Source organism: Rattus norvegicus, chromosome 2, assembly GCF_036323735.1.
Source record: "Rattus norvegicus strain BN/NHsdMcwi chromosome 2, GRCr8, whole genome shotgun sequence".
NCBI classification, from domain to species: Eukaryota; Metazoa; Chordata; class Mammalia; order Rodentia; family Muridae; genus Rattus; species Rattus norvegicus.
The window spans coordinates 117731577-117744395 of record NC_086020.1 but is presented as its reverse complement, the minus strand read 5'-3'; the positions used below and the strand labels follow the sequence as shown (position 1 = coordinate 117744395).

General features: G+C 43.0%; 1 protein-coding gene across 32 annotated transcripts in view; it reads left to right on the top strand.

The window, feature by feature from the left end:
* Positions 1-12819, top strand: part of Pex5l (peroxisomal biogenesis factor 5-like) — a 213574-nt gene that overhangs the window by 92377 nt on the left and 108378 nt on the right. Inside the window, exon 1 of one of the 32 annotated variants that reach the window (XM_063281411.1) lies at positions 1-12819. This exon is cut by the window's left edge and continues 32639 nt beyond it. Within the exon in view, the coding sequence (XP_063137481.1) occupies positions 12616-12819 (204 nt within the window). The 5' untranslated portion in view covers positions 1-12615. 32 annotated transcript variants of the gene reach the window in all.

Here is a 12819-nt window from a genome sequence, read left to right as displayed (position 1 = left end):
AAAAGTTTCTTGACCTATAAACATTTGAGATAGACAGTTTTATTGGAAAGCTTTATCTGGTCCTCTTTAGGGTAAGAGTACCTAAGCTTTGCCAGGGGAACCTATGTTGTTGACATAAAAGGTGAGAGGGAGATGATGCAGTATTGGTAGAAATAAATGTTGTGTTGAGAATCATGATGGTGCCTTTTGTCTGCCCATCTAAGAAACCCAGCCTTGCTTTTCTTCCTCATACATAATGACAGCAGTGGGCACAGATGTCACAAGCTTAATATCACCTCCTTATTTATCTCATGGTGGTTCTTCACCATATGGTAGCTTGTTTACAGAATCCAGACTGACCACATCCAGCTTCCCAGCGAATCAGCTCCCAGTGAGCAGGAACTCAGTTTCCACATCTAAATACGATATCAGGGCATCAAACTAATTGAACAAAAGGTTCCTTTCTCCTCACAATAATGTGTTGCAGACTAATTATTACACAATTTAATATTCTGAATAAATGAATTAAAAGCCAGATTTCATCTTCATGCATCCAATTCATTAGATAATTTCATTTTAGAAAATGGAAATGCCGATGTGACTCATTGTGTAACATGCGAACAGTTCGCCAATTAACGCAAGGTATGAGTGTTTTCTTAGCTATGGCTGTCCTGGAAACAGTACTTGTTTTCCCAAATGCAGAGTGATAGCTGGATACTCCAGGAGCTCACCTGGGTCGACACAGATGACTATGCTAGCCTAGTGCCTTCACCTAAAGCCTAAAACAACCTTCACATTCTATAAGTAGAAAACCAAGCATGGTTCTGAAAGGCCAGTAAAGAGTAATCAGCTCTCATGTGGTATTGAGAGTGTTTGGTATAAGACACTGACTGTCATATGATCACCCTAGAGGTCAGTCTTTTTTGTTATAAATATTGCCCAGAGGAGAAAACAGAGATTCAGAGCATAGTCAGGAATTGCTCATAGCTCATAGGTAACAGAATCAGAAACCATGTCTCCTAGTACCTCAATATTCTGCTCTTTTATCAAATCAGCTGTAATTAACACAAAAAGTCAGGGATGTGGAGGAAGCATCAACTGAAAGCTAACTCTTTGAGAGGTTCTAACTCATGTCACTGCACACACTGCATACTGTGTCCTTGTCCCTGTAAAGGGTCAGCTGACCTCCATGGGCTAGTGTGGGACTGGGGAGACCTAGTGAATGGGGAAACCTACTGCTCTGTCACTGTCCTCTCATGTGTGTGCACAGAGTCCTTTGTCTCATGTGCCTAAGCAAAGAAAGACTTTGAAGACAATGTGTAAAGAAGGTTAGATCACAAAGATTGGAAAGATGAGACTCCATCATTCACAGCAAGACACCTGCTCAGATCCTGGGGGCTTGAACAAGTGCAAAGAGGGAATAGACAGAGGTCTGGCCCCTTCCCAGACACCTTTACAAATGGTATCTAGAGGCCGTTGCTCAGGCAACTGCACGGCTTCCCTCTTCAGAGGCACTTGGTTAGGAATGGCAAAACTCAGCCTGAAGATACCCAGTGCCTCCAAACAATTGGAAACAGATAGAGATTCAGTCCTAGAAAGAAGCTGTCCCTGAAAAGGAGGTCCTGCTTTTAGAGATGCAGAAATGGCTGTAATGACTATTTTCAGTTGGGTGGCCACTTTCTTGAAGGTTCTATATACAAGTAGGAGTTGAGATAGCAACAACATACGTCTCCATGAGGAAAAGCAGAGTGGACCTGGTGTTTAGACCTTCCCTGCCCTGCTGAGGAAGAGAAGGAAGAGGAAGAAAAGGAGCTTTTTACCCCAAGCCGTACTGTTCCCGATCACAGTAATTATTGTTACTATTGGAAGCCTACGCTTACCAGAGTTATGGATGAGTTCACATCCAGGCCACACTACTTACTAACGCTGACTTTCACATAAACAACTTCTCAAGTTTTTACTTCAATAGAATGAGGGACATGGGTTTCATGGCTGTGACTTCTCCTTCATATCTAGAAGGCACTACACCAGTAGGTGTCCTGATCCCCTAATCTTAGCATCTTTCAGCCTCCTTGTCCTCGCCATTCCCTGGCCCTTAGGTGGAGAGGTTATGATCTAGATGTTTAAAGTGGAGCTGGGCACCCTGTGATCAATTCTCTGCATTTTGACAAGTTGTGGGTCTCTCCAATAGCCACTGTCTGCTAAAAAGAAAAGAAGGAAGGAAAGAAGGAAAGAGGGTGAGGAAGAAGAAGAAGAAGAAGGAGAAGGAAGCTTCTCTGATGAGTGGTGAGAGAGCCACTTATCCAAGGGTATACAGATAGATATTTAGAAGACAGAATTTATGTTGACAATAGAAGTAGGTTCTCTTCTTGTTCCATGGTCTCTCAAGCCATGAACAATTTAGACTACAATGTACAAACAAGATCTGTATAATAACAAATACTGGACTGGGTGATGTGCCAACTTGGATAGAGAATTTTCACAAGTCCCTACCTTTAGATGAAATACTGTGAGTAATCAATGGCTGAGGGAGAATCAGTCAGGGTTGTTTTGTTTTAGAATGAGCCCTTGATATGTTATTTGTTTTCCAAGTATTTACCCCTAAACAAATGTGTATATAAGCAACGCTAAATAGCTTCTGTGTGTGTGTGTGTGTGTGTGTAGCAATAATTATAAAAGAAGAGGTTATGATTTTGTGAGAGAGTGAGGGAACATAGGAGAAAGGGAAAAACGATATAAATGTAGTATTTATGATTTAAATTCTCAAAAAAGCATTTTTAAATGAGAAAAACTTATCATTATGGGAGAGTATGAGTATTTTGTGAAGTAGTGTGTGTTGGGGGCTTACCACACATTGTGTTGAAATACAAAACAGCATCAGTATTGCATGGCCCCCATCACAGGAGATAATCAAGCCCATCAAACTCTAGAGAATTTGGAGCTGTAATTGGCAGCAATGGGAATGTCTTGTTTAAGGAGAATAATGTTCCAGTATGGGAAAGTAAAATAGTGGTAGACATTGAACACCAATGAGGCTCACACAGTGAGTGACTGTGTTTAATACCACTGAGTAGTCATGTACCATGGCTAATATAGTCTGTATATTTGCAGTAAATAAACACATATTTACCACAATAGTTGACATTCAGTAAGTAACAAATGTCATAACTCTGTGCTCCATCCTTTTTATAATTTTATCATATGCCATTTTGTACTTTGCTGCATCTTCTCTGTTTACCACTACCAGGATGTGCCAATCTTTCTTAATGCGCCAGCCGTCTTCCCTGCTGCATCCAGTCTATCATGTCACTGAATGCACTTTTCTTTTGCTTTCTGGAAGCAGAAAGCTGTGTGTGTGCTCTCAGAAGCATATTTCTTTTTGGATGCAAGAGGCCATATTTAGGGCCAGAACCATGACCCCACAGAAATGCAACATAAGGTACTTTAATGTTCCCCTCGATGAGGAGAAAACACCTCTAAAAGTCAGTCTCTGAGGACTGAACCCTTACAGTTCTCCAGGAGTGCTAGCTTGCTCTAAATATGAAAATGAAAATGAGGTACAGGCTGCTATTCTCATGCAGGGAATTGGATACCACCGAGAAAATTCTGTGTCTAGTGTGTAACCAGAAGCCTGTATGGTCCAACCCATGTGCAGTGACATTTCATAGAAACATCAGCCAGGTGTCATAGTTCTAAAGAATGCTGTTGATGATATTGAAGCTGCTGACAATAGTGAGTGAGGGACCCTGTGCCTCTGCCCTCACACAGAAAACTTTCCACATGTCTCATACTTTCTGGGAAAACCTCCCACTGACATGGACTGCTCAAATCCACCTTCCCACCCATGTTCTGTTCTCGCCCATCTCAAGCTCACCCATGCCTCACTGTCCAGCAAACTGCCTTGTTTACCAAGTCCAAGGCCTTTGTATTTATCTGTTTCCTCTCCACACAGTCCCAGAGAGATATAACCAGGCCCCCTGCACTGACTGGTATTCAACAAATAAAGGGTTTCATTTCTCTCCTCAAAGATCCCCATGGAAACAACTTCAGTCCTGCACTTTGCAGGACTCGTGAGGCCCCAGGGCTGAGTGCTTCTGACTTGTACTCATGAAGCACTGTTTGGCAACTTCATTTTACTTTACATCAACCCTCCTAGGACAGTAAACAACAACAACAAAACTGCATGATCTCATTCCTCCATAAAGAGCTTACTAAGTCAGGGCTTACTAAGTCAGTTCATGAGGCATACACCACAAGATGTTGACGTGCTTTTCCTGGCTACCCAGACGTGTCAGGTCACTCAGCATGGGTCAAGGGAGACTTATGGTGCACCTGTCACTTAGCCATGGCTGGTGAGCATGTGAGCTGAAATTCTGGACTGTAAGTAATGGAGGATTGTGAATCTCTAATTCTTTTGACCTTCATGTTGCTGCATAAATGAGTGAGCATGGAAATTGAGGGTCTTCCCCGATCTTTCTGTGCATCTAAGTTTGCCCACATCACAACTCAAAGCCCCAGATTCACTTCCTTCAGGCACCCTTGAAGCTTTAGTTCCTTAAACATACTCCACTGCTTCTCGTCTAAACATGCTGGGTATCCTGCTCTAGCTCTTGCTCTAGCTCTAGCTCTAGCTCTTATTCTTGCTCTTGCTGTAGCTATTGCTTTTGCTCTAGCTCTTGCTCTAGCTCTTGCTCTAGCTCTTGCTCTAGCTCTTGCTCTAGCTCTAGCTCTTTTTCTTGCTTTTGCTGTAGCTATTGCTTTAGCTCTAGCTCTTGCTCTAGCTCTAACTCTTGCTCTAGCTCTTGCTCTTGCTCTTGCTCTAGATGTAGCTCTTGCTCTAGGTCTTGCTCTTGCTCTTGTTCTTGTTCTTGCTCTTGCTCTTGCTCTAGCTCAAGACACTGAGGATACTTGTGAACACTAATCACACCAGCTTCTGTATTTCTGACCAGGTATGGAATCTGCAGTCTAGGCAAGTTCTTAGAAGACGGGTATTTCTGACCTGGCGAGTACCACTCAGGTATATGAATCCTTTACCAGCATTATCTGAGAAGCTTTCATCCTGTATTCCAGGGCTGTGTAGTCTTGGTCTCTTCTAAAACATCTTCTTTCTAAAAGATACTTCATCAGTGAAAAATTCTCATCCTGGAACTTGTACCCCCACAATGAGAAGGTTGTGCTTGTGGGAAGGCAGATATTACTTCCTTTGGGCACGGAACTTACTGAAGGAACAGAAATGCACCAAGTCAAAGAGGGGGTGTAATTTTGGCAGCACAAAACTGCTTTCTCCCTGTCCTTGATATTTTCAAGCTGCCCTATCATGGCTCTGGATTTACCATCCCATGAAGATGACACATATTATTTACAGATAAGTACATCTCTCGACCTTCATTGGAGAAGCTTCTTTTTGAGGAGGCTAGTGATAAACACTGAGGCCCACCCTTACTAAGAAATTGCCATCACACCCTTCCTCCTATGGGTCATTATGGAGGAAGGGCACAAAGGGGTTGATCAAAACACATTATGTACATGTATTAAATTCTCAAACAATATAAAAGAAAACAATTCTAACAATTGCTGCTTCAGAATATAACCTCTAATGTGGAAACAGGTGACTGCCATGAACAGCAAAAGATAGTAAGACTAAAGCCTAGGGATTTAAGACAGACAAGTCCATGTCCCATTGGAAGTAGCCATTGTAGATATGACAATATTTATACACTGGAGAATGTCTCAAGTCAGCTGCTAAGATGTAGGTGTTCACATCACTCAAGAGCTCCTACATATGAGTGATCAGCCCTCCAAGGAGTGCTTCATTCCTTGGGAGCTTAGCCTCCCTTGCAAACTGAAGCCCTGTAAATGAGTAATTTCTTCTTGAAGTAGTAGTGGAAATATTCACCTGTCTTCATTTGTTTCTTTGTCATATTTTCCCCCATAGGATAATATTTTTGTGAGATATATTTTTGATTTGGTCATGCCAACTCCAATCATTGCAGATAGTTTCAAATTATCTCTCTCTTACCTACCAAGTATTAAGGGATGGTTTGGGAGTTTGAAGTCTGCTCTACCTGTATGACAGGGCACTTGTTAAATCTACAGACTCATGGGATCCTTTGAAGATCCTTTGTACAAATGCTGGCTGTGGGAGATTAGCAGGTTGAATGACATTGGGACTCTTGTGCCTCCAAATTAGGAATGGCCAGCACACCTGATTTAGGATCCGATTTTGGGATAGTAGAGGTGCATGCAAATGCACAGGTGGTGGGGTTGTGAAGGTACTGGTTCAGAGGTGGGAGCACAGATACAGAGGTAGAGGGTAGAAATGCACATGCGGGGTGTGGAGGAGCAGATACACAACAAGTTATTTCTTTCTTCCCTCTTTCCTCCCTCTTCCTTCCCATGGTGACTTCCCTGGCCTCAGTCCTTGGGGCCACTGAACTCACTTGCCTGAGAATAGCATCCCAATAAACCTACATTTAATAAAATCTAATCTAGCTTGAGTTGGCTCATTTCACTGGTGGAGAACTAACTTATCAAAGATCTTTTTAAACATTAAAAGGTATTATTAGATTATTTAAAGAGGAGGGAGCCATTAGATTCAAAGCTTAAATTAAAAACCATAAGCTTTTAATTCAGTAAAATAACAGCATTACCTGAATGCTAGGGACTAATTTATTTTCCTTATTAACTTTTCAGAATACAAGAAGTAACTCCCCTTTTACAAAGACGAAAATGTCTTCCTCATTCTATATGCTGACTGCATTATGTAGATAGATCCTATCCAAGGAGCATTGACATCTTTTATAATAGGAGATAGCAAAGTAGGACTGGAGACATGGCTTAGCGGTGTAGCTCTTACAGAGTTTGATTCCCAGTACCCACACAGGAAAGCTCACAACTACCTGCAATTTCAGCTCTAGCAAGTCAGGGCCCTCTTCTGGCCTGCACAGGCAGCTGCACACACACACACACACACACACACACACACACACACACACACACACACACACATGGATACTTTTTTCATAACATGTTAAACATTGTCACTTTTTCATGTTAATATAAACTCAAACTATCATCTCAAGGACACAGTCATATATTTTAGGGCTGGGGTGAAGCTTCTCACCTCAGTCACTCCCTCAGCACCCCCATTTCATAGAAAATAATCCCAGGCACTTTTGTAAGCATGTTTACTTTCTTGGGGCTGATTCATAGCCAGTTGCTTATGCCAAAACTTAGCCCTTTGCTACCCAAAATGCTTTAATTGACATTTAACCATTTGTAATGGAAAGGCTCACAAACACAGTGACTCCAATTTATGAGATTTCACTGGTAGAAGAAAAATAACCCATGTTAGCAAATAGTGCACTTATTTAATCAATTGCTACCATAGAGGGCAATCAATTTCGGAGGTGGTAGCTGACGGATAATTAGAGTATTAGCATTGAGCTTTTTGTGTACTCAGCAAAACCCCACAAAATCATAGCAGCATGTGGCAAAGGGTAGATTGATAATCTGGTTAAATGCTTTGTCTTTGTTTGTGCTGTAGCAATGCTGCGTGCTTGAGTTTTTACGGTGCATCAGTGGGGAGAATATAAACTTTGAAGAAGGCATAGCTAAATGCAAATTCCAAGGCTCCCTCCGTTCAGTAATTTTGTATTTACTACAGAAGCCTCACTCATTGAACAAAATGATAAGGCCCATTTTTATTGTGTCAATTGTATGAGGATTGATTGAGACAGTATGGGGAAGTCTTTACTCTTCGGGTTGCAGAACACAGGCCTTCTGGATGCCAATTTTTTCTACTGTTTTCTTTCACAGCAGACATTTCATGTAACCCCTGGTTAAGCCTAGGCAGCCTTTTCAGTACCTTCCACCTCTCCCTCCTTCCCTCCCTTTCTCCCTCCACCTCTACCTGGACCCTCCCTTTTCCTCTCTCTCTCTCTCTCTCTCTCTCTCTCTCTCTCTCTCTCTCTCTCTCTCTGTGTGTGTGTGTGTGTGTGTGTGTGTGTGTGTGTGTGTGTGTGTGTATCTTGTTGGTCCACTTGTACAGAAATGTACTATATATCAATGCAAATTGTGCCTGCATCAAATTTGTCCAGAGTATCCTGAAGAGCCACAGCTATGTGTATGTGCCTGTGCCTCCTGTGTGCATGTGGGGTGTGTGTGTGTGTGTGTGTGTGTGTGTGTGTGTGTGTGTGTGTGTGTGTGTGTGTTGTATCCGGCTCAGACTAGAGATGGTTGCAGCCTGCCTTTGAAATCAAACCGGTTGTGCTTTCTGCTGTGCTCCTTGAGAGCCGGGCCAAACTGAGCAGCTCCATCCAGCTAACACCAGGAGGATAGCCCCTTTGTTTTTTAGGCCCCATTGGGTCCTTCTGTGTACTCGGACAACTCCCCCAGATAGAGATGATCTCTTCTCCCATCAGCATGTCAGGGTGAGGTACAATTGCAGTGCTCAGATGTCAGGAGGTAGAAGCAGACTGCAAGGTCATTGAAGGTGGCTTGCTGAGCTGTAAGTAGATCAGCACCGTCTAGCAGCAAAACAAGAGATTCACCAAAGTCCTGTTCAGTCAGAATCTGTGGGATGTGGCTCCCCAGGTGCTTCTGGTGCTCAATAAAAAGCAGAAGCACTTTCATCAGTAAAGGGTCACCAGCCCCTTACCACTTCCCTCTCAACTGATGCCAGGGGCTCCTTGCTTTCTTGATACACCTGGAACTATGTGAGGGAATAATGCTGATGTCCAACAGAATTAGACAGAATTGCGGGGATGGGAGATTGACTTGATTGTTACAGTGCCTTCCTGACTTGCATTCAGCCTTGGGTTCCATTGTCAGCAGTATACCAACAGTGTGGTGATTACAGACATGTATGTCTGTAAGTCCAGCATTCAGGGAGGGAGGCAAGAAGGTCAGACATTAAAGGTCAATTTCAGGGCAAACTAAGCTATGTGCGACCCAGCCACAATTAGTTAGTTAATTAGTTTATTGCTTCTATTACTGCTTTACTGATGTTTCTAGTTTCAAACATCAGTGTAGTTTCCTCTTTCAGTTAAAAATTCATTTGAAGTGCTTGCTTTCTTAGTAATGGACTTTTCACTGGCACTGAAATTAGAGTTCTCAATAAAAGGAGAATTGTGCCTGGCTGCCCGACCTCTAGTCACTTAATCTGGGACAAGCCTTCTGAAGAGCCAGCATCAGCAGCATCAGCTCTGCCATGGGTGACAGTACATGTGCACACAGGTTACACAGCAGGGAATTACAGTTATTTCTGTGAGTGGGTGTTAGATGTCCTGGAACAAGAGACTCTGGATGTGCTGACAGGAAGAATACTCATGGGCCTGCATCACTGTCGCCTTAGAAACAACACACTGTATGTAATAAATGTCTGCCACCAGGAAACATTATATATCATGAGCACAAAAAAAAAAAAAAACACTGATTCATGATGTCACGTGTCGGTGGAGCCTTTAAAACTTAGTCTTGCTAGGTGTGGTAGCATTTATCTTTAACCCAAGCACCTGTGAGGCAAAGCCAGATCTAACTAGCAAGTTCCAGACCAGCCAGGGCTCCATAGGGAAACCCTGTCTCAAAAAGGATTTGCTCTAATGTAAGACAACAGAATGATGCTTAGCAAGACCTACAGAGAGTGGGAAATATTAGCCAAAAGTTGGCAAAGTTCACCTAGATAAAGGCATTGCCGTCAGAGAGCTACTGTGCACATTAGTGACTATAGTCACCAGCAGTGCATAATGTTCTTCAAGTGGCTGAGAATAGATTTTAAGAGCTCTTTCCCAAATAAGTATCTGACGTGACACACTGGTATGATCACATTTTTAAAAGTCTATGCTTGTGAATTTCATCAAAAACATGGGTATTAAAGGTTTTGACTTTAAAGGAAATTCATTTTTCAAATCTGAATATAAGAATCAAATCAAATGATATTGGAAACTGTCCCTGTGGCTTTCATAATGTCTTACCCTGCATATTGTTGACCCACCCTCATCCCTAAAGATCATAAAGTAGAATCTGGAAGCATCAAACATTATTCAGCATCCCTGTGTTTAAAATATTAAAGCAGATTTTAGGTCAATTCTTTCCTAGTCGAGAAGCTTATAGGGTTCTGGATGAAATTCATGCACACACTCAATCCAAACCAAAAAGCAGCCCAACATCACCATAGACCATCACTGTGAACATGTCAATCAATCCTCAGAGACCACACAACAAAGCCGGTGCAGTAGCATATGATTGTAATCCCATTACTGGAGAAGTAGAAGCAGACAACACACACACACAACACACACACACACAAACACACACACACACACTCTGAAAAATATTGAAAGTCAGGAAATAGGAGCTGTCTGCCCTAGATCAACCACCAATCAACTCAATGACCTTTATTATTGAATAGATATTTATAGGTCTCTGTTTCCACCTCCAGAACACTAGAGGGGAGCTGGAGACATGGCTCAGTGGGTAAAGCATTTGTCATGCTTATTTGAGGACCTGTGTTCAAGTCTCCAGAGTGAAGAGCAGACATGATGGCACAGGCATTCACAATCCCAGCTCTTCTAGGGTGCGATGGGAGCCAGAGACAGGAGAGTCCTCAGAAGCATGGAAGCCACCTGTCCTGATGTCCTGTCTGCAGCAGTGAACAAGCGTTCCACCCCCCTCACCCCTGCACACGCTCAAACAAAATGGAAGTGGAGTCAACACTGAGAGTCATGCATGCACCTGCACTAGGACTAACACCTGAATGTACACCCACCCACCCCCAAGGGGTGTTCTTCATTCGTGGGCACACCTCATATACACAAAAATTTGAGGGAAAAAGATTGCCTAGAGAAATATGCTGAACAAATATTCTCCGAGATGCCTGAAACCCTGCCCAAACGATAGTGGCCTTGTCACTTCTCATGGGAAGACAGATAATAACTTACATCTTGCTCACATTTAGGGACATTTTATGATCTAGGCGAGCTAGAGAAAAGTAACCTTTGTGTGTCTCTACATGTGTTTTTTCCACCCATTCCTTTCTCAAGTATTATTAAAGGCTCTTCCTGGAACTAAAGACAAGACAGAGCTCCCTTCCTGGAGGAGGGTAGCAAAGGCAGGCAGATCTGCAGATTTCAAGAAATACTGTTTCTTCTTCAAAATTCTCATGTGTGCAAGATGACATTTCCTCTCTCCCCATTTTATAGCACAGATGAGACTCTGAAAGGTTTGAATGAGTGTCACTTGTTTACACAAAAAAAAAAAAAACTGAAGAACACATAGGACAGGAAAGGCCCTAGACATCGAGAGAGCCAGCAGGAAGCTGGCACCCAAGTCACTGGTCGCCACAAACTGCAGCACAGTTGACACCAGTGCAGCCCTAGGATTCCAGTAGGCGGGCAGAGGCTGGCATCCCAGAGCCAGGGGCATGGAGCATTCTAGGGGGATAGCATTGGCAACCAGGGAGTTATCCTGTGCATAAGAAGAGCCCTACTACAGGGCTGGGTTATGCTGAACATGAAGCTGCAAGATGGAAATTAGAAACTGCCAACGACAAAGAAGCTTGCACAGGCAGCTGGTATCACACAGCAAACATTGTATAACACACACTATGTATGATCTAGTAGTCCAGAGTGTGCTCAAAAATCACCCAAACATTTAAAGTCTCTGGTGCCCTGACATCACCCATAACATCAGATTCAGCTGTCATTCAGCAGTTCCACAAATGCCCCCCCAAGTCAGTGTTTCCTGTCCTGAGACCTTGATTTGAGAACTAGAGACAGAGCAGATGGGCTCCCTGACTTGAGCATATGGAGCACAAAACCTTGCTTTCAAAATGGGGACTCCTGAAGAAGATGACAGCTTCACGCCCGTATTTCAGCCCCTGGAGGTTGTTCTGACCTGAGGAGCAGTAAAGCCCAGTAGGGACTGCAAGATGATTTTGTACAGGGTGCCAGGAGGAATGAAGAGGAAGGAGGGACAGGTAGAGATGACAGCCAGCTTGGGAACAGATGTCACACAGGCTCAGGGTCATCTGCAGGCTCAGTTGTGAGAGATGGGGAAAGAAAGCAGGGACGGGACCTTATACAGAAACTAATCCTAATAGCCATACATGAGAATCATCATTTCTGCAATGATGGCTGCTCTGGCCAATGTCTGCCACTCGTGTATGTTAAAAAGGGGTGTCCTTTATCTAAAATATATGCTTTACCATAAGATGTAATGCCACGAGTGTCCTAATTTTAACCACAACTTAATTAAATGGGAACTATAGAACATGTATAGTACAGAGCATGACCTTTGTAAATGCAGAATCTGTTGTGCCTTTGAAGGCCTTCTTTTCTAAAGCAGACATACAGGGAAGAGTCAGAATCAGCGCTCTGCTTTCTCAAATTTCACTTTAAGTAGTTATCCATCTGGAATGTTCCATCCTTGAAACTGGCCTAGAACTGACTTTCATCTGCTGCCCCCTGCTGCCAGCGAGAAAAGCAACCCGTTTTTAAGATTTGGAAAGCTAAGCTATTCTTAAAAAAGAAAATCATAGCTTCTAATCATGTCATTTAGGATTATCCCTTGTTTCAAGTAATCCTTGACATTACCCTTCTCCATTAAAAGATTATAAAGGCTTACTGGGATCTCGACATGAGCCCTGTTGGTGTAGCCTGCTTCCCTCTTGCATGGGAACTTAACAGACTTAGACATGAAGGCTGTCCTCACAGCTGGAGTCTTGTTTGGACACAGGAATGGCATGGACAACTGCTGGCTGAGCTCAGTCATAAGATTAAGGAGAGTCACCGGAAGGAACGGAACCAAGAGCCTTGGAGTCGGCTGGGTTATTTTACCCAA